This window comes from Grampus griseus (assembly GCF_964374135.1).
Source record: "Grampus griseus genome assembly, chromosome: 9".
Taxonomy (NCBI): Eukaryota; Metazoa; Chordata; class Mammalia; order Artiodactyla; family Delphinidae; genus Grampus; species Grampus griseus.
The window spans coordinates 70,004,100-70,024,499 of record NC_139003.1 but is presented as its reverse complement, the minus strand read 5'-3'; the positions used below and the strand labels follow the sequence as shown (position 1 = coordinate 70,024,499).

At 33.7% G+C, this 20,400-nt stretch overlaps 1 protein-coding gene across 2 annotated transcripts in view; it reads left to right on the top strand.

Annotated features, from left to right (window-relative positions):
- The window catches only part of SNX13 (sorting nexin 13), a gene marked incomplete at its 5' end in the record, with an annotated part of 138,397 nt that overhangs the window by 70,349 nt on the left and 47,648 nt on the right, over positions 1-20,400 (top strand). For both annotated transcript variants that reach the window (XM_082661480.1, XM_082661481.1), the window contains 6 exons: positions 2,962-3,100; positions 3,507-3,595; positions 7,127-7,226; positions 8,102-8,295; positions 14,116-14,220; positions 14,836-14,968. In XM_082661480.1, coding sequence (XP_082517606.1) covers positions 2,962-3,100; positions 3,507-3,595; positions 7,127-7,226; positions 8,102-8,295; positions 14,116-14,220; positions 14,836-14,968 — 760 coding nt within the window. The remainder of the gene's footprint in view (positions 1-2,961; positions 3,101-3,506; positions 3,596-7,126; positions 7,227-8,101; positions 8,296-14,115; positions 14,221-14,835; positions 14,969-20,400) is intronic.

The following is a 20,400-nucleotide window of genomic DNA, read 5'->3' as shown; positions in this document are numbered from 1 at the left end:
TTCTAAATTTGTTTCTGTAAGTTGCTTAGTATGTCTATAAGATAACTCAGTTTTCTTATTCGTCAGATATATCAAAGGGTTAGTGGTTATTAAGTTTACTAGCTCTGATTTTTTTTTTCTGGTTATGTGTGCTTTCAATAAATTCATGGCTGAGGAAGAGTGTAAATGGGCTATTACTGGGAATACGTTGATAGGTACTTCTAGGTCTTTGATTCATTTTTTTTGAATCTGAAATTTCTTCCCCACAGTGTCTTCTGTTAACTCAGTCTAGCTTTCCTAGGAAGGAACTACTTGATTGTTCTTTGTTTAACCATATCCATTATCAGACTTGCCATTTTTTATTGTTGTTCCTGTTGCAGTATTTGTCTCTCCCATCAGATGGTGGGTTACTTGCAGGCAGAAATTATCTTACTATCTTTGTGTTCCTAGAGCCTTTCATGGAGGTCACAGAACTTGATTTTTTGTTTCCTTTGTCAGCTTCTTCAGAGTACTGCTAGGCTCTAAGAGCTTTAAAAATATGCATATCCGCTTAATTAAAATTTTAAACAATACATGTCCTTTGCTTAGGAATTCTACTCCTGAAATTTATTCTAAAGTGCTAATAAGCAAGTTTGCAACAATCCGATTTAAGGTCATTAATGACAGTGTTGCTAGTAATACTAAAAAATTGAAAGCAATTTAATTGTCCCACATAGAGGGATAATTTAGGCATATTGATACAATAAAATACTATGCCGCCATTATTATGGTAGTGTATCTTTATGAATATGAAAAGATATGTATATTTTTATGTGAAAACATAATTTAAAATGATGTATGTATAGATATCTAATCTTTTAAAAAATAAATATATAAGTAATTATATATTTATGAATGACTGTGATTCTGATAAGATGTATACTGACTGAAATATTAATAGAGAGGTAGGATCCTGAAAGTTTTAATTTTTCTCTTTTGTTTATATATTTCACTTTACTCACAAGGAGTATTGGTTATGTAACAAAATGATTTTTTAAGAAGTAGGAAACACAGGTCAAATTTAAAAACATTTAAGTAATAAAGCAAGAGTAAATGACATTAAAAAAAATTTTTTTGTAACACAAAAATGGATATTGTATACTTACCTTAAATAATCAGGGTACAGTACTGTATAACCTTACCTATAGTACAGAAAAGGATGCATGCTTACCAGAATGTTATAGTTATCTCTCACTCATGAGGTTAGGAATTATTTTTATTCCTATTTATATTTTTCTTCAGTTTTCAATTTTTCTTTTGCTAAGCTTATATTAAGTATATAATTAGTTATATGGGAAAAATGTTTTGGGGGGATTTAACACATACTCAAAAAAGAATTCAGACCATCAAATTTTTACTTGTTCTCCCCACAGTTGAGCTGGTACTATTATTGTGTATGATGGGTGGGTCTTTTTGTTATCTAATGAACAGGAATTGATCACTATTGTACTTAGCTATAAAATATCAGAAAATATGTTTAAAAGAGAAGAATATATCAATAAAGGATCGTTAGCCTACTTTGTTGTCTGGTTTGCACACTTTTGGCATTATTTGTGTGGAAAACCCTTTACATGTGTAGGTATTATAAAGATTAAAATTGGCTCAGTTCTTACTCTTTCACCCAGTTAAATTTCATATTAATGATATCTAATTGTATAGTTTATTTCTATTTGAAAGGAAAAGTTTAGAGCAGTGTAGTAGTAACATACATCTTATCTATGTAAAGTGTTCGTGTTACCCAACAATAGTTTAAAATTTTTAAGTCATTTCTAAAAACAGTGTGGACGGATTTGCATTATTCATCTCGAAATATATATTTTATTTCTTTTTAAGACAAACTAGTTAATGTTAAGTCCTATCTCTGACTGTGGAATAGAGTACCTAATTGGTTCATATTGTTACCACCCCCCCCAGAGCAGATAAGTGAACAGCTACTTAACTTGTTTCTTAATGTATTCTTAGAAAAATCAGGTCTTTAAAAACCTACTTCTTGTTGTATTATTGAAGTAAAATTTATACCAAGTGAGAGAAACTGCCAAGTAGTCCTACAAAGTTGTGTTACAATTTCGTACTTCCACTCGCACTGTTTGAGAGTTTGGTCTCTCCACATTCTGATAGACATTTGGCATTGTCATTTTCTTATGGTTAACTTGCACATCCTTGATGACTTATGATTTTGAGCATTTTTTCATGTGCTCATTGGCCTTTTTTTTTTTTTCCGTACCTCCAGACTTACACAAATCCCCAGTGCTTTGACTCCTTGTTTAGAATGGACAGTATCCCAAGTTGGCTACCTTTTCATAGCTCCCCTTACTGTTTCACTTAGCTTAAATTTTGTTGGTGGTCATACATTCCTTCACAACATCCTCAACTACCTTCCTGTCTCTCTCACTTTATTATTTGCTTGGTGAAACCACACTCTGGTTAAATCCAACTTAACCTTCTACTCCATTCCTATTCTTAAATAGCAAGTGGCTGGAGAAAAAAGATGAAATAACAGTTATTTATGTCATTACGGTGATTCTGTTAAATTTATGTCAGAGAATGCCACTCTTCTGTTTAAAACTCTCCAGTAACTATTCCATTCAGAGTGAAAGCCAAAATATTTACTAAACCCTTCCATATTTGCCCTCCATTACCACTGATCTCCATTACTCTTCTACACTTCTTTAGTTTAGCTCTAGCCATCATGGCTTCCTTGCTATTATCAGACATTCTGAGCATGCTCTTTACTTTGTAGTGTGCTATATATCTTACTTACTTTGTTAATAGTCTGTGACCCACAGGAATTTAAGTACCAAGAGTACAGAGATTTTCATTTTGCTTTGTTATAAACAGTGGGGATATAGAGGAAAGTTGTGCCTGGCCCATGGTAGGCACTCAAGATTCTGTTTTCACCTAAGCGAGTCTCCCTCCCATCTGTATTTTAAACTTTATTTTCAGATCCGTGATTCTAACTGCAACTATGAGGCCTTTATGAACATTATTAAATTGAGTGACAATATTGGAGAGCTAGAAGCAGTCCGAGATAAAGCAGCAGAAGAATTACAATATCTTCGATCTCTAGATACAGCTGGTGATGGTAAGTATTGATAATTTATTTAAGCATAAGAATGTTTTACTTCTTTAATGATTACTGTGTCTTCAAACAAAACTTTAATTTACCTAAATGTCATTTGATGCTATTAGTTGTTTTCACCTTAAGTAAATCTGACTTTTATTATGCTAATATGTGCTGAGACTAAAGCACGATAATTTTCTGAATATGAGACTCTTATTATTGCAGTTATCTCTGAAGTAAAGATAATTGGCATGGTTTAATTTTAATTAAATAATTTCACTGTAAAGTTTCCAGTTTTTTCTTTTATTAAATAAAATAATTACTCTATTCATTGGTTATTATGTTAAATTATAGTAAATGTATGTTTAAAGTATTTCACAAGTAACACTGCCACTTTCTACCTCATAATCAATTTGTTTGTTTTTAGATATCAACACCATCAAAAATCAAATAAATAGCTTATTATTTGTAAAGAAAGTATGTGACTCAAGAATACAACGGTTGCAGTCAGGCAAGGTAAGTAAAGTACTTTTGAGTTAATATTTAGTTATAAATACTTTATATTCATTAAAACGTCTAGCAAATGACAAAAGGTAGAATATTAACCAGTGTAGCACTCTACAAAAGAACTAAGAATTTAGAAAAAAGTTTATCTTACACAATGTAGTGTAAGTATTTGTTAAAACAAGCTAAAGAGATTAAAATGCTGCATGAAAAATACTGAAGTAATTAAAGATTTTATTTCTTGATTTATATATTTATCTACTCATGTATTATTTATTCAAAATTCAACATTTATTATATTTTGTACACTGGGCACCTTTTTTTAGATGGACCTAACAGAAATCTCTCTCATGGAGCTTACATTTCCATAACATCTTACAGAAAAACCCGGACGAAGTTTTTGGCCAACCCAGTAGTTGTAGAATCAGAAAATTAACCAATATATAAATTGATGTATTATGTAAAAAATGTAAAAAATAAGTAAATGTGAAAAAAATCAGTAAAGCAAAGTATGGTGATAGAGAATGTCTGGGAGTGTTTTAGATATATGCTGAGAGATTTGGTGACATTTGAGCAGAGAGAGATGTGAATAAGGAGAGGGTCCTGTGAATTTTTTTTTTTTTTTTTAAAGGAATCTTGCAGGCAAAGGTGAGAGCATGCAAAGGCCCTGGAATAGGAAAGTGCCTGGTGAGTTAGAGGAGGTCATTTTGTCTGGTATGGAATGCATGAAAAGGATTGTAGTAGTAGGAATGAAATTAGAGAGGAACCTTGGGGTTTACTGCCATAGTAAGATTTTTAAAAATTCTAATTGTGATAGGAATCCATTGGAGATTTGCCCTGGCAAGTGACATGATGTGACTTATGAGTTAAAATGATTACTTGGACTCTTTGTGATGAATAGATTGTGGTGGAGTGGTGGGAACAAGAATGGAAACAGATCACTTACAAGACTGTTGGCATTAGTTCAGTAAGAGATGTCTGTGGAGGTTCATGTGAGAAGTAATTAGAGACTAGATATAGTGCTAACAGGATTTGCTAATGGTTTAAATACAGGGTGAGAGAGGAAAAAAGGACTCAAGGATGATTCCAGAGTATTTTGGCCTGAGCAACTGTATGAATAGTGTTGTTGTTTACTAAAATGGATACAGCTGAGGGAGGAGGAAGTCTGGAAGAGAGAATCAAGTTTTGAATGTTTTAGTTTGAGATCCCGGTTTGACATTCAAGTACACATGCTAATTCGTAAACTCGAGTTCAAGGGAATGTTTAGTGATGGAACAAACTTTGAGAATCCTCAGGATTATCAGATGTTTATTTAAAGTTAAGAGACTGGATGAGGTTACCTAAAAGAATGAGTTTAAGTAAGAAGATATCAAGGACTTAGTCCTGAGGCCCTGCAGTTACTTAGTGTTTAAGACAAAGTGAAAGATCTAGCCAAAGAAACAGAGTGACTGGTGAGATTGAAGGAAAACCTGGGAGTGTGATATCCTAGAAGCCAAGTGTAGAAAATGTTTAAAGAAGTGAGAGATCAGGTATATCAAAGGCGACTAATAAGTTGAGTAAGATGAAGATTTAGAATTGACTATTGGGTTTGCCAGCAGGGGGATTATTGATGATCTGATGATAGCATTTTGGTGGAATAGTGGAGAGAAACCCTGACTGGAGTCAGTCCAGGAGAAAATGGGAAGAGGTGAATTAGAAACTGTGATTACAGGTAGCTGTTTGGAAGACTTTCATTGTAAAGGAGAAGCAGAGATTTGGGGCTTTAAAACGTAACAAAAACATTTTTTACTACATTTAGTTTTTAATGTAGTCACCTTTTTCACGCTGGTTTTCTATTGGAAATTTATTTGTGACTCTCTGGTCTTGTAATTTGCAGTGTACTTAAATTCCTTAAGGAATGGAAGACTTATTTTTAAAAATCTTGAGTTTAGTTTGCTAGTTTAATTATAACTTACATTACTTGAGGCCCACATTTGTCATTTATATGTGTGTGCGGGTGTATGTCTGTCTGTCTTTGTTTCAGTTAACTATATTTTAAAGTGAGTTTATACATGCATGTAAATTCAGAATAGAAGAATAATATGGTTTCACTTGTTCTTACTGTTTCTTTATCTAGTTACCTTACCTAGATCTTAAGAGTTAATGATCCATACGCATCATTATTTAAAGTCTGTTTGCCTAAACACCTTCCGATATTGAATCCTTTTGAAATTTTGGAACCTTGTTTGGAAGCTTGTCAATTCTATTTCGAATATCAACCTTTACCTTTTTTAATAGCTCAAGTCATACAGTGTTTTCCTTTGGAAGAAAACTCACACTCTTCGCAGAGATGTAGTTTTTTAACCATGCTACTTATCTTAAAGTCTTAGGAGGTGCTTTATTCTTTTTATCAGAAATAAAGTGATAGTGAATACTCTTTTCCATTCCCTGTCTATAGAGGTGCTGCTGGACAGGAAAAAGAGGTGATAAAATCTGAGGAAGGAAGACTTAGGAGAAATCATGCGCTGGGACTAGATTGCTTTACCCCAGACATTTTAAGTTGGTAATCTGTTATTATTAAGTACTTATATGAAGGAGAGATACTAATTACAGAGAAAGCTTTTTTCTCCTTTTTTCAAAACATCTTCCTTTTCCTATGCCTAATTTAATATCTGCTCCTGAATAAGGCAGCCTATCTAACTTTCAGAAAACCTGTCTATCTTTTTTTAAAAATAGAGGATTGTGAGAGATGGATTTGGGAACGCAGAGAAGCTGGTGAAAATCATTCCTGGAAACACTATGGCTCTTTGTGGAAGGGGCAGCAGGTTTTGAGGACACTGACTCATTCTAACCAGCTTTGTCACCCCAGGCAACATTTCCGATCCTCAACTTTCTTATCTGTTGAGTGGGATTGGTAGTATTTATCCAATAGGATTGCTGTGGAGATTAATGAAGTAATGTGTATAATGCACCTAGCACAATGCTGGACATGTAGATTCTCTAAATTTGAACCTGTTAACAAATTTTTTTTTCACCCTATGTAGCTCTCTTGCTTTGAAGTATATGTAATTTACTGTTTAGGTAGACTGAAAAGAAATACACTTTCTATAAAGATTATAGAATTTTTACTCCGTTAGGAGCAGATTAACTCGGGAATATTTTCTGTTTTCCCAGTAGATAGACTTCAATCTGTACTTGAAAATATTGAGATTTGTTTATTCTTGAACATATTAAGGTGATCCAAATATCCCCTTTAGCTCCTAAAATGTTCATTTTTGTTTGGAATATACAGAGTTAGAGAATCCATGAAAATACATTTAGATTTATTTTTTTATTAGAAGAAATGAGTGCTTATCATACTTTTAATGTATATTTACTAAGCAGCTCTTAAAATAACTCTAGGAAATTCAGTGAGCTGATACTTTTTATTGGGCACCCACATGTACAAGAAGAGAAACCTTTATTTTTATTCCATTTTAACTTAAATTTTTACATCTATGTAAAGATCTTTAACCTAGTGAGTGAATAGATGAAATATTAATTTACATTAACTTTTATTTGTAGGAAATAAATACTGTGAAACTGGCAGCAAACTTTGGGAAACTTTGCACAGTCCCCCTGGACAGCATTCTTGTAGACAATGTTGCACTACAATTTTTTATGGGTAGGTAAATCCATTTTATAAAAATGATATAACCTTGAAATTTTTAATATTTGTAAATATTGTTAAATTTTAGATACGTGGTATTAGGTGTGGCATATATATCTCTCTTCCACCCCTCATTCTCTGAAATACTCCCTTTTCTTTGGAAACCAGAGATTTATTTTGTTGTCGAGCAAATAAATGCTTATTTTAACTCCAATGTGCATTTGCTAATCTGCTTTTAAATAAACCCCAGGAGATTCTACTATGAATTTAAATTTAAGTTATTTGAGAAAGAATACTTTATCAGGAATACTTGGTGTGTATAACCTGTGTATATCATTTTGGTGCATGAATGGGAGAGGGCTTTGTTTTTATGCCATTTTAATATATAAATATTTATTAATTTTATTAATATTACATCAAAATTGCTTTTATCTGGGGGACATTTCCAGCAAAACTCCCTGATTCTTCATTTCACGATCAAAAACAAATGCATGGCTTATTGAAGAGCCCAAACGTTATTTTTAATATTTATGATAATAGTAATATTGTGATTAATAATCTTTGTTGAGAATGGAAGCTGAATGTTGGTGAAGTAGTTTATTTCTGATGAAGGCTTCTCTGGCAGTTTTATCCCCTAGAGATATTTTAGTGAAAAATCAGATTTTTTAAAAAAAATACGTGTTTCCATTTGTTTTTTCTGCATAACTGGTCTTCTCAGCCTAACCAGTTTATGATATATATATATTTTTTTAACCTCAAGCATTTTCTAAACATGTTCAAAATGTGGAGTTTTAAGTATTTGAAACTTTAATCCTTCTTAACTTGTCATACATCTGTATGCACCCAAAAATGTGTAACTTTAATATCTATGTTGTTATGGATTTTGGTAGATTACATGCAGCAAACTGGAGGTCAGGCACATCTCTTCTTCTGGATGACAGTGGAAGGATACCGGGTTACAGCCCAACAACAGCTAGAAGTTTTATCAAGTCGTCAGAAAGATGGAAGACATCAAACCAACCAAACCAAAGGTCTTTTAAGAGCAGCTGCTGTTGGAATTTATGAACAGTATTTATCAGAAAAGGTGAGAATATATTTTGATTACTGTTTGCTTATCTTCTCTGGCAGTATCATTAATAATGATTTTTGTAGTACTTGTAAATATCCATTATTCATGCTGCTATGCACAGCTGCCTTACATTGCCTTATTTAATCCTGGTAATAGTATTATTGTGTATTATCCTCATTTTATAGGTGAAGAAACTGATTCAGTTAGAAAATTGAATTAACTTGTCCAGGGTCATGCAGATACAAAGTGACAGTTAAAATTCAAGGTCACACACACTGTAGATAATAGGTAGAAAGTAAAAGGATGGAAAAAGGTAAACCGTGCAAACAGTAACTAAAATAGAGCTGGAGTGGCTACACCAATATTAGTGATAGATTTTAAGACAAAAAATTGTTACTAGAGAAACGAGGAACATTTTTTAATTGTAAAAGGGTCAGTTGATAAGGATGATAAAACAACAAAGCCCCCACGTAAATGAAGCACAAACTGACTGAATTGAGGGAGAAGTAGACAATTCAGCAATAACAGTTGGAGACTTCAATACTCACTCTCAAAAACTGATAAAACAATTATACAGAAAATGACCAAGGATATACAAGAATTGAACAGCCCTATAAACCCGTTAGAACTCTCCACATTCTCAGTGGCTTAACTCAACAAAGGTTTATTTCTCTCTCATGCCACAGTCCAACGAAAGTCAGTGAGTCAGGGTGAGGAGTGGAGAGCGAGAAGCAGTGAATAATAGGGTGACCCAGGCTTCCAGACTCCTTTATTCTTAAAGTACATTTACTTTAAAGTGACTTCCGGGGCTTCCCTGGTGGCGCAGTGGTTAAGAATCCTCCTGCCAATGCAGGGGACACGGGTTCGAGCCCTGGTCCAGGACGATCCCACACGCCTCGAAGCAACTAAGCCCGTGTGCAACAACTACTGAGCCTGAGCTCTAGAGCCCGCGAGCCACAACTACTGAAGCCCGCGCGCCTAGAGCCCCTGCTCCGCGACAACAGAAGCCATCGCAACGAGAAGCCCGCGTACCACAAAGAAGAGTAGCCCCTACTCGCCACAACTAGAGAAAGCCCGCATGCAGCAACGAAGACCCAATGCAGCCAAAAAGAAAAAAAAAAAGAAAACACGGTACATCAAAATTTATGGGATGCAGTTAAAGAAGTGCTTACAGGGAGATGTGTAGCCTTAAATGCCTAATGAGAAAGAAGAAAGATCTCAAATCAACATTCTACGTTTTCACCTTAAAAATCTAGAAAAAGAAAAGCAAGACAAACCCAAGCAAACAGAAGGAAGGAAATAAAATAGTAAAGATCAAAATGGAAATCAGTGAAATAGAAAACAGAAAAAACAATAGTGAAAAATCAGTACGACCAAAAGTTGGGAAAAGAGCAACAAAATTGACAGACCTTTAGCTAGATTGGCCCGGAAAAAAGATACAGATCACCAAAATCATGAATGAAAGAGGAGGCATCACTGCCAACTCTATAGAAATTAAAGGGCCTATAAGGAAATATTACAAACAACTTTATGACAACAAATTTGACAACTTAGATGAAATGGACAAATTCCTGGAGAGACACTAATTGCCAAACTGACTTAAGAAGAAACAGAAAATATAGTAAATAAATTTAATTAATAATTAAAAAAAAATAATTAATAAAATAATTAAATAATTTAAAAAAAAAGCCCAGACCTAGCTGGTTTCACTAGGTATGAATTCTGTCATACATTTCAAGAAGAAATAATACCAATACTTCACAAACTCTTCCAGAAAATAGAGAAAAAATAAAACATTTCCCAGCTCATTTTATGAGTTGTGTCATTCTCATATCAAAGTCAGACAAAGACATCATTTAGAAAACTACAGACTAATATCCCTCATGAATATGGACACAAAAATCCTCAAGATTCAAGGTTACTCACACTCCAGTACTTTTAATGGCTATGCTATAATAACCTTTTAATTTATACTTAACACAAAAATTGTATTTGAATTTTAAGTATGAATGTTACTTGGAAACTGCTTATTTGTGCATTTGCTTACATTTTTGCCTTATGAAATATACCCTACTTAAAAGAGTACACAGTTTTAAGAATAATAGTAGAGCAAACACCTTTATACCCCATCCAGCTTTAGAAATAGAACATTCATTATAGTTTTAAAGATCCCTATATATTCTTTACCTGTCCTTGCTTCCTGATGAAGCCCATTTTCTGTAATTATTCGCTTGCTTTCCCATACAGTTTTATTATACCTGTATGTTCTGAACAATATTATTGCTTCAGCTTTCTGAGATTTTGACATTACCAAAATGTCAGGAGAAAACTTTAGACACGTGCCTTCCAGATGGCTATCATTGTTGCCAGTCATAGTAAAGATGCCAACAATGGCCTGCGGTAAATCATATTTTCAAAGAATGGGACACGAATAATGTCCTCTCATTTGAAAATGCATCAAGAATGAGTATGGTGAAATAAATTAACGTAAACAGAAATTTATATGCTTTCTCTAAAACTATTGAATGATTTTTGGAGGGACTAAAATAAACCTTGAAATGGATGGACTGAACTGAGTTTTTTATGTGTAGGCTGTAACAAAAACTCATATAATGAAAAAAATGACTCACTTTTTGGAACTAAGGCTGTTGAGAACTCAGATATCACCAGAAGGGAACAGCTAGCTTAAAGAGGATTTTCTCACTTTCTTTACTAAAACTATAATTTATTTGGAATGCACCTTTACCACATTTAAATGATCTGTGTGTTTTAAAACCATTTTCCTTGAAAAGGAGAGATTTAACTTATGACATTCATTATGCTTCGAAGTACTTAAAAATGGGCATTTTAGACATGGGTAGCCTGTATGATGAATTCATAGATGCAAAGGACCTGATAGACAAACAGCTGGTCTATGAAACAAATCTGGAGATACAAATCCCTACAGGTCTAAAAACCTGCTGTTTTTAGTGAGTAAAATCCCATTATTCTTTGCCTAAATGGTTTTATTGAAGGGATATTTACTTGATGTCATGACATTGCACTGGTTAGAGAAATAAGTGTGATATATAGCCTTAAGAGCAGAGCTGAAAGTCATAGTGAATTTTATTTTATAGTTGATTGTACTTAGTTATACCACTGCATAAAATAATATCCTGAAGGCTGCAGGCAGATCAGAGAAGTATCGTTTAAAAGGGCAACACAAAAATACCCTACAAGATCATGGAATAAAAAGAAAAGTAATTGTTTACTTTTTATTAAATATAGATATATCTATTTAATTAGTCCTATTATAGGTATAATCTTTTAAAAAGTCTTACATTTTTATATTTTAAGAATATATAATATAGCACCTACAATATTTAAATTTAAAAGTAAAAAGTTTAAAATATGTTAAAATAAGTTGCTGTATCAGAGTACAGAAACATTAAGTATATTAATATTCTCAGACATTTTTTTGATTAGTCCAATTAATTACTAATTGCCACTGTTAACTAGTCCTTTTGTTTTGTTTAAATAACTACATTTGTGTAACAGAAGAGTAAAGAATACAGATTAATAGATAATTTTGGAAAAACACCCATTTTTGTATTTTTATGTTAAAGAAGTAACATATGTATAAGTATTTCTTCCATATTACTTTTTTTGAAAGGTGGGCTCTCTGAAAGTTTTGGTCACCCTCTTCCAAGGATGAGGCTTAATCCAATTCTGTATTCCAGAGATTATAGAAAAAATTAAACTAGATAAATAGATAATGTTATTATTTTCAAATTTTTCTCTTATTTCCTAGAAACTGAGTTTTACTGAGCTTAGAGGGCAAATGAAAGGACAAAACTAACTTAAATCTTGTTCGTCTCTGATCTTTGTCACATAGTTGAAGTTGTTTAGTTCTCCTGTTCTTAGTTCGGGGGAAACAAAAAAACACCACACTCGTGGGCTTCCCTGGTGGCGCAGTGGTTGAGAGTCCGCCTGCCGATGCAGCGGACACGGGTTCGTGCCCCGGTCCGGGAAGATCCCACATGCCATGGAGCGGCTGGGCCCGTGAGCCATGGCCGCTGAGCCTGCGCGTCCGGAGCCTGTGCTCCGCGACGGGAGAGGCCACAGCAGTGAGGGGCCCGCATACCGCAAAAAAACCCACAAAACACCACACTCGTACACAAACAAATAGTAGGTAAGTATCCTTCTCTTCCTCCTCCAAAAAAACCCCACACAAACCAAAAAACAACCACCACACAACCTACTTGGGTTTACTACCAGGAGTGTTGAATTAACAAGGGAGCATTAGAAGTTGTGTAGCCGTTTGCCTCCTGTTTACTTATTTGAAAGAAAACTAAAAAAAAAAATTTTGCTTGAGTGTAGTTGATATACAGTGTTGTGTTAATTTCTGCTATACAGCAAAGTGATTGTTATACATATACACATTCTTTTTCATATTCTTTTCCATTATGGTTTAGCACAGGATATTGAATATGGTTCCCTGTGGTATACAGTAGGACTTTGTTGTTTATCATTCTATATATAATAGCTTGCATCTGCTAATGCCAAACTTCCAATCCATCCCTCCCCCACCCCCCCTCCCCTTTGGCAATCACAAGTCTGTTCACTACGTCTGTGAGTCTGTTTCTGTTTTGTTGATAAGTTCATTTGTGTCATATTTTAGCTTCTGCATATTAAGTGATATCATATGGTATTTGTCTTTCTCTTTCTGACTTAACTTCACTTAGTACGATAGTCTCTAGATTTATCCACATTGCTGCAAATGGCATGTTTCATTCTTTTTTGTGGCCAAGTAGTATTCCATTGTATATATTTATCACATCTTTATCAATTCATCTGTCGTTGGACATTGAGGTTGTTTCCATGTCTTAGCTATTGTGAATAGTGCTGCTTTGAACATGGGGTGCATGTATCTTTTAAAATTATAGTTTTGTCTGTATATATACCCAGGTTACTTACTTACTTTTACTTTTTTTTCTTTTCTTGATATATCTTCTTTTCTGTTCCTTAGATAGTGTATTAGCATAGAGAAATCACTTGAACAATGCATTCTTTTGGTACTTTCTCTAAAAGTTACCATCCTTGTTGCTCATTTATTCTCTAGAGCCTTCAGAACTAAAAATACAAAAGTTGACATGCCAAAGATGACCATATTTCTAGCTTCTCAGCGTTATTTTCTTTCAGTAAGTTTTCACACTGAACATGATATTTTATATTTCTGTGTAGTATCTGTCACATTATGCACCTTGAGATGGAAATTGTTGGAACAAATTAACTTTTCAGATTTTTTCCATCCTGTATCATGTGGGAACTTTGCTGCAGTATTATAAAACCAAATTAAGATAAGCATAGTCTCTTTTAGATGCCATTCAAAAGGATTGTTTCTAACGTTAAATGATAAATAACAAATGGATTATTCTTTTGGTATTTTATTAAATACACATCTAGGACTACTGAGTGCTCAACACTAACTCCTAATGACAGAGTTTCCTATGTGCTAGACACATATGCCTTACGTAAATCTCTTTTCATCCTCATAATAACCATATGTGGTATTTACCACCATTTTGCAGATTAAGTGAAGCCTAGTGAGAGGTAAGTTGCTCGGCAAAAGTCAAGATTTAAATCCATGTTTGTCGAACGTCGACTGTGTAGTACCTGATGACAAGAAGGTTCTAGCTCTTATTTCAGCCTTTAATCATCAGGGTGTCATTTACAAACCAAGGATTTTCTGGCATTTAGTTTCAATAATATGATTCCATTATTCTCCTACTATTAAGGCTTAACTTGTATATAGAAAATCCAAAGATCAATACTACTGTTATTTTTCTCTGTCAGGCATCTCCAAGAGTTACTGTTGATGATTATTTGGTAGCAAAATTAGCAGATACTTTGAATCATGAAGATCCAACTCCTGAAATCTTTGATGACATTCAAAGGAAGGTATTATGTACAACATTTATCATTATATCTTTCTCGAAAACAATGTATATTTCTATATGCATGTAATTTGTTTATAAAAGGTTATTGAAGCATTAAGAAAGTACGGTGATAACTAAAAAGATGAGTTATGGTAATAATATCAGTACTTCACAATTACAAAAAAGGTAGGCCAGTTTTTCTTTGTTTATTTAATTGACAAATGAGGAAAATCCTTAGCTGGGTTGTTTAATTTGAATCTGACTGCAGGGCCAGATATAGATTCTAGAATTTTATGAATTGATGATGTATAAATAACATGATTCATTTATTTGAATATGTGTCTTGAGCCTTTATGTGTACTTGTTTCTTAGAGAGTACTACTTTCTGGAACATTTTATGTAACCTGCTGTCGTGTGACTTGTGTTGCAGTAGGACCTGTTTCAGTACAATTTGGGTGCTGGAGGGACCAGAAAAAAATTATTGGTTGTGACATAGTCTTATTACTGACATCTTGTTAATATGGAACCTGTAATTTATTACAGTAAGACCTCTATCTAGCTTTCGTTGAAATCTTATTAGTGGAAATCACTGCATTATCTGCATTAATGATTGAATATCTTGATTTATTTCAATAAGGTATATGAATTGATGCTACGAGATGAAAGATTTTATCCTTCCTTCAGGCAGAATGCACTTTATGTGCGCATGTTAGCCGAGCTGGATATGTTAAAAGATCCTAGTTTCAGAGGATCAGATGATGGTGATGGAGGTAAGGTGGCACACGTTGTACATTTATGTGTATATGTATTTTCCTGTATATATTCTGCTTACCAAAAAAAGTCCTTTCAAATAAGATAAAAAATGTTTTTGAAACCCAAATATAAATTGTAGTATATTTAAAAATCTGTAATTAAATGACAGTTTACTTACTATACTAAATTAAAATGTTAAAATTTAATAACAAATTTGAATGTAACTGTTGAAAATAGAATTCTTAAAGAAGCATGTTTTCTTGAGTTGTGTCACCCCAATGTTTTTATGGTAGTTTCCCTTTTGTTTATAAGTAATAATAGTCATGACTAGCAATAGGATTATTGAGAAGATTAAATGAAATAACAAGTGATGAATCTGAGAATATACCATAAACTATAAAACATAAAAATACAGTTTTTTCCCTCTTTAACTGTACCCTTTTCCAAATCCTGCCCAGTATAAGCTGGGAGAAGCTATAAGAGTCATTTATTCCAATCGTTCAGTTTTTTTTCTATCTACATGTTATAGTAAAGAAAGCAGACTTTGTCATAATACTTAGATTTTAATCCTTTTCTTATTGCCTGTGTGATGTTGGCCAAACAATTTCTTTAAGCCTCTTTCTCAGCTGTAAATCTGGAATAATATTCTTCTCATAATATCATCTTACCTCAGAGTTGTCATATTTTAATGGAATTCTGTATATAAAAATGAAATATAAACTAAAACGCAAATATAAGTTTTTATTAGTAGTAAATAATTTGTTATTTAAGAATAGTGGGAGAGGCAGCACTTAGAGTACAGTTTGCAGATTTTAGACCTGATGACCATTTTACTTGTGATTCAGTTCAGAAGTACTTATTAAACTCTAATTAAATATCTAGTATTTGATAAACTTTCCAGCAAATAAGCAATGTAAATACAAAGTAAATGGGAAAGATTGGACTAAGGAATTTTTTTTTTTTTTTTTTGCGGTACGCGGGCCTCTCACTGCTGTGGCCTCTCCCGTTGCGGAGCACAGGCTCCGGACGCGCAGGCTCAGCGGCCATGGCTCACTGGGCCCAGCCGCTCCGCGGCATGTGGGATCTTCCCGGACCGGGGCACGAACCCGTGTCCGCTGCGTCGGCAGGCGGACTCTCAACCACTGCGCCACCAGAGAAGCCCTGGACTAAGGAATTATTTTAAGAGAGTGCTTTAATTATGCTTATTTACTTATGAATAGATTTTATGGACAGGACCACTTGAAGTTGGAGATATAATAGATGTATTAGATAGTGAGCACTGCTTTAAAAAATACCTCTATTATGGAAGCTTTCCAGCCTCCCCTGTTCTCTACCTATCCTCCCCACTCCCTAGTCTATATTAGTGAGATTTTACTGTTTATTTTTAAATTTTTTTCTATATATTTTTTTAACATCTTTGTTAGAGTATAATTGCTTTACAATGGTGTGTTAATTTCTGCTTTATAACAAAGTGAATCAGCTATACATACACATATATCCCCATATCTCTTCCCTTTTGCATCTCCCTCCCAGCCTCCCTATCCCACCCCTCTAGATGGTCACAAAGCACCAAGCTGACCTCCTTGTGCTATACGGCTTCTTCCCACTAGCTATCAGTTTTACATTTGGTAGTGTATATATGTACATGCCACTCTCTCATTTTGTCCCAGCTTTCCCTTCCCCCTCCCCGTGTCCTCAAGTCCATTCTCTAGTAGGTCTGTGTCTTTATTCCTGTCCGGCCCCTTCATGACCAATTTTTTTTTTGTTTGTTTTTAGAATCCATATATATGTGTAAGCATATGGTATTTGCTTTTCTCTTTCTGACTTACTTGACTCTGTATGACAGACTCTAGGTCCATCCACCTCACTACAAATAACTCAATTTCGTGTCTTTTTATGGCTGAGTAATATTCCATTGTATATATGTGTCACATCTTTTTTATCCATTCATCTGTTGATGGACACTGAGGTTGCTTCCATGTCCTGGTATTGTAAATAAGGCTGCAATGAACATTGTGGTACATGACTATTTTTGAATTACGGTTTTCTCAGGGTATATGCCCAGTACTGGGATTGCTGGGTTGTATGGTAGTTCTAATTTTAGTTTTTTAAGGAAACTCCATACCGTGCCCCATAGTGCCTGTTATCAATTTACATTCCCATCAATAGTGCAAGAAGGCTCCCTTTTCTCCACACCCTCTTGCATCTCCCTCCCATCCTCCCTATCCCACCCCTCTAGGTGCACACAAAGCACTGAGCTGATTTTCCTGCACTATGTGGCTGATTCCCACTGACGATCTGTTTTACATTTGGTAGTGTATATATGTCCATGCCACTCTCTCACTTCGTCCCAGCTTCCCTTTCCCCTACCCTGTGTCCTCAAGTCCATTCTCTACGTCTGCGTCTTTATTCCTGTCCTGCCCCTAGGTTCTTCAGAACAATTTTTTTTTTTTTAGATTCCATATATATGTGTTAGCATATGGTATTTGTTTTTTTCTTTCTGACTTACTTCACTCTGTGTGACAGACTCTAGTCCATCCACCTCACTACAAATAACTCAATTTCGTTTCTTTTTATAGCTGAGTAATATTCCATTGTATATATGTGCCATATCTTCTTTATCCATTCATCTGTTGATGGACAATTATGTTGCTTCCATGTCCTGGCTATTGTAAATAGAGCTGCAATGAACATTGTGGTACATGACGCTTTTTGAATTATGGTTTTCTCAGGGTATATGCCCAGTACTGGGATTGCTGGGTCATATGGTAGTTCTATTTGTAGTTTTTTAAGGAACCTCCATACTGTTCTGCATAGTGGCTGTATCAATTTACATTCCCACGAACAGTGCAAGAGGGTTCCCATTTCTCCACACCCTCTCCAGCAAGATTTTACTTTTTAAATAATCTAAGAAATCTAGTTACAGAAGTTTCCATGTTGTAATAACTTTTATATTGATTGTTGATCTAATATCTTGGTTATTTGTAAAATTGGGATAATATTTTATTAACTGGATTTGATTGCATAATTGAGGAAGTGTTTTTTTTTTAAGAGCACTTCTGTGGGAGATGAATAGTAAAATTCAGTGTACCTCAAGTATGTTATATAGTATATCTATTTACTGTCTCTTGAAAAATCTTTTGCATAGCTGCTATGAAATTTGCAGTAGGAACTCTACTTCCAGAAAGGACTATTTAAAATGTTTTTATTGTTGATTTTGTCTACTTTAGAAGTTTCCTTAGTATTGTGAAACAGATTTGCTATCTGACCCAGGATGAAAGAGGATAAATTGAATCATAATCAGCTAATATATGAGTGTCTAAATATTATATAATGATGACAGTAACAATATATTCTCTGGGAGTAGGTTTTGATCCTATAGTGTAAGAACTTCAAATTCTTCTAAATTGACTTTTAGCTTCCATTTATATTTGTCTTGTATGCAACTAATGGAAGCAAATTATTTATGTTGTCTCAAACTTCTCAAAACCTCATACTTATTTAAAACACAGAGTAGCTTAAAAGTTTTTTTTCTGCAACTAGTTTTGATCTGAAGTAAATGTACTTCTATTATATATCAGTCATTGAGTAGTCCCTCACACCGGAATCATTGATTGTAGTTTGGAATTAGTGTATATATATATCTCTTTCGTCTTTCTAGGACATTGCTTTTTAACATTCTGTGTCGTAATTGATGAGCTTTTATATATTTTATAACTGAGAAATTGCCTAACCCTTTTTTGAAATGATTTGAAAAAGTATGTGGAATGATGGGTATAATATGAAACATTATTATTAAAAATGGCAGTTAGGTATATTATCTTTGTCAGTGTTTAGGTTTTAGGCACTTGTGACAACTTTTTCAAATAGTGATGCTTATGATTTTCTTGTCTTTATAAGACTGTTTAATTAAAAATAGGCCTTTGTTAAATCTTCTGGTTATAAATTCATTGTCTGACTTTTCAAATTAAGCTTCCTGGCACTTTGTGTATTTTTTAAAGTCCTGAAGTTTTGGCTACTTTTTAGACATTTTGAAATAATTACCTAATCTAGTGTTTAATATGTAGCTGATTTTAAGAAAATGCAGCCTAAACTGAGCACAGAATTAGTGGGTCAAATCTTACCACGTGTAATAGTATTTGCTGGTGGTTTTTCTTTGCTGTGGAAGAAATTTCATTCCTATTTAACTAGACTTCTGTAGGTAGGTAGGTAGGTGGCTGGATGGCGTGCTAACCCATGCTCTCTGTCCTCCTCTCCTCCCCTTTTTTCCTTTTCTCTTTCTTTGTTCGTAATTGCCTTCTTTAGTTAGTTCAGCTTTAAATTGTTTTAAGAGTATTTTTTCCTACATACTTTCACAGCCTTTTAAAAATATTTAAATTGTGCTGTTTTAAATTTTAATTTCAGTCACGTTTTTCTCATCATGTCAAACAATAGTTTCTTTTGTTTTCTAATATTAATAACCAGTTATTAAAGTTTTGATTAAATGTGGACCTAGATTGGCTTTAGACTCTATTTCTGGATCTTATTATTGATCAAGAAAGTAAACTATGCCTTGTTTTGCTCCTAGTTTCTCTTTTAATTTGACATGTCTTTGGTGGGAAGACTTAAGAGGTGGGCAGACCACAGAAGGAGGTAGGAGGCATATAATTGAATAAGGAGGTTAGAGAACTGTTTGTTTACTCATTTTAATTTTCACCTTGCTGTTAACCAAGGGGTAATCCTAGGTGGGATTTCCTATTTTTGTGACCAAAGTTTTGAGGAACTGAGAAGTGTTCTTGGGCATTTAGAGTTGTTGAAGTTGGAAAGCAACACCAACTGCCTATTTCAAGAGTAATAGAAATTTCCTTTGAAGGCCCATCTAGAGATCCAAATTATAAATAATCTCTTAAGGGCTACAAGCCATACATTAACTTTAAACTGTTTATGAATATTGCTTTACCATATATTCATTTGTGTTTTTAACAGAGGGGTATCTTAATTGGTAACCTAATTTGCTCAGATATAGACTAAAATTCTGAGGGAAAGATGTTAATTTTAATAATTCACTTAGTCTCTAACGTTAATTTTTAAAAATAATTTTAGTTGCTTTTTAATTAAATGACATTACACATGGGATTTTATGTATCTTTTGTTCTATTAATTGTATATTCATTTAAGAATCTAGATTTTGAATATTTTTGATCCAGATCAACCAAGAATAAGTAGACTTTATAGATATATTAAAAGTCAATCTATTTATCCTTCATATTAAAGAATAATTTTATTTGTAATATTAATCCAGTGGGACAGAAATAGCAAAATACCTCTGACATTTCCTAGTGGACTTCACTCTGCAGGTTTTACCTCATATCTACATTGTATTAGACAACTTAATATGATACTGTGAGAATAAAATATATAATAATTGCTTTCCTGTACATAAATACCTTTTTTTTGGGGGGGGGAGCAA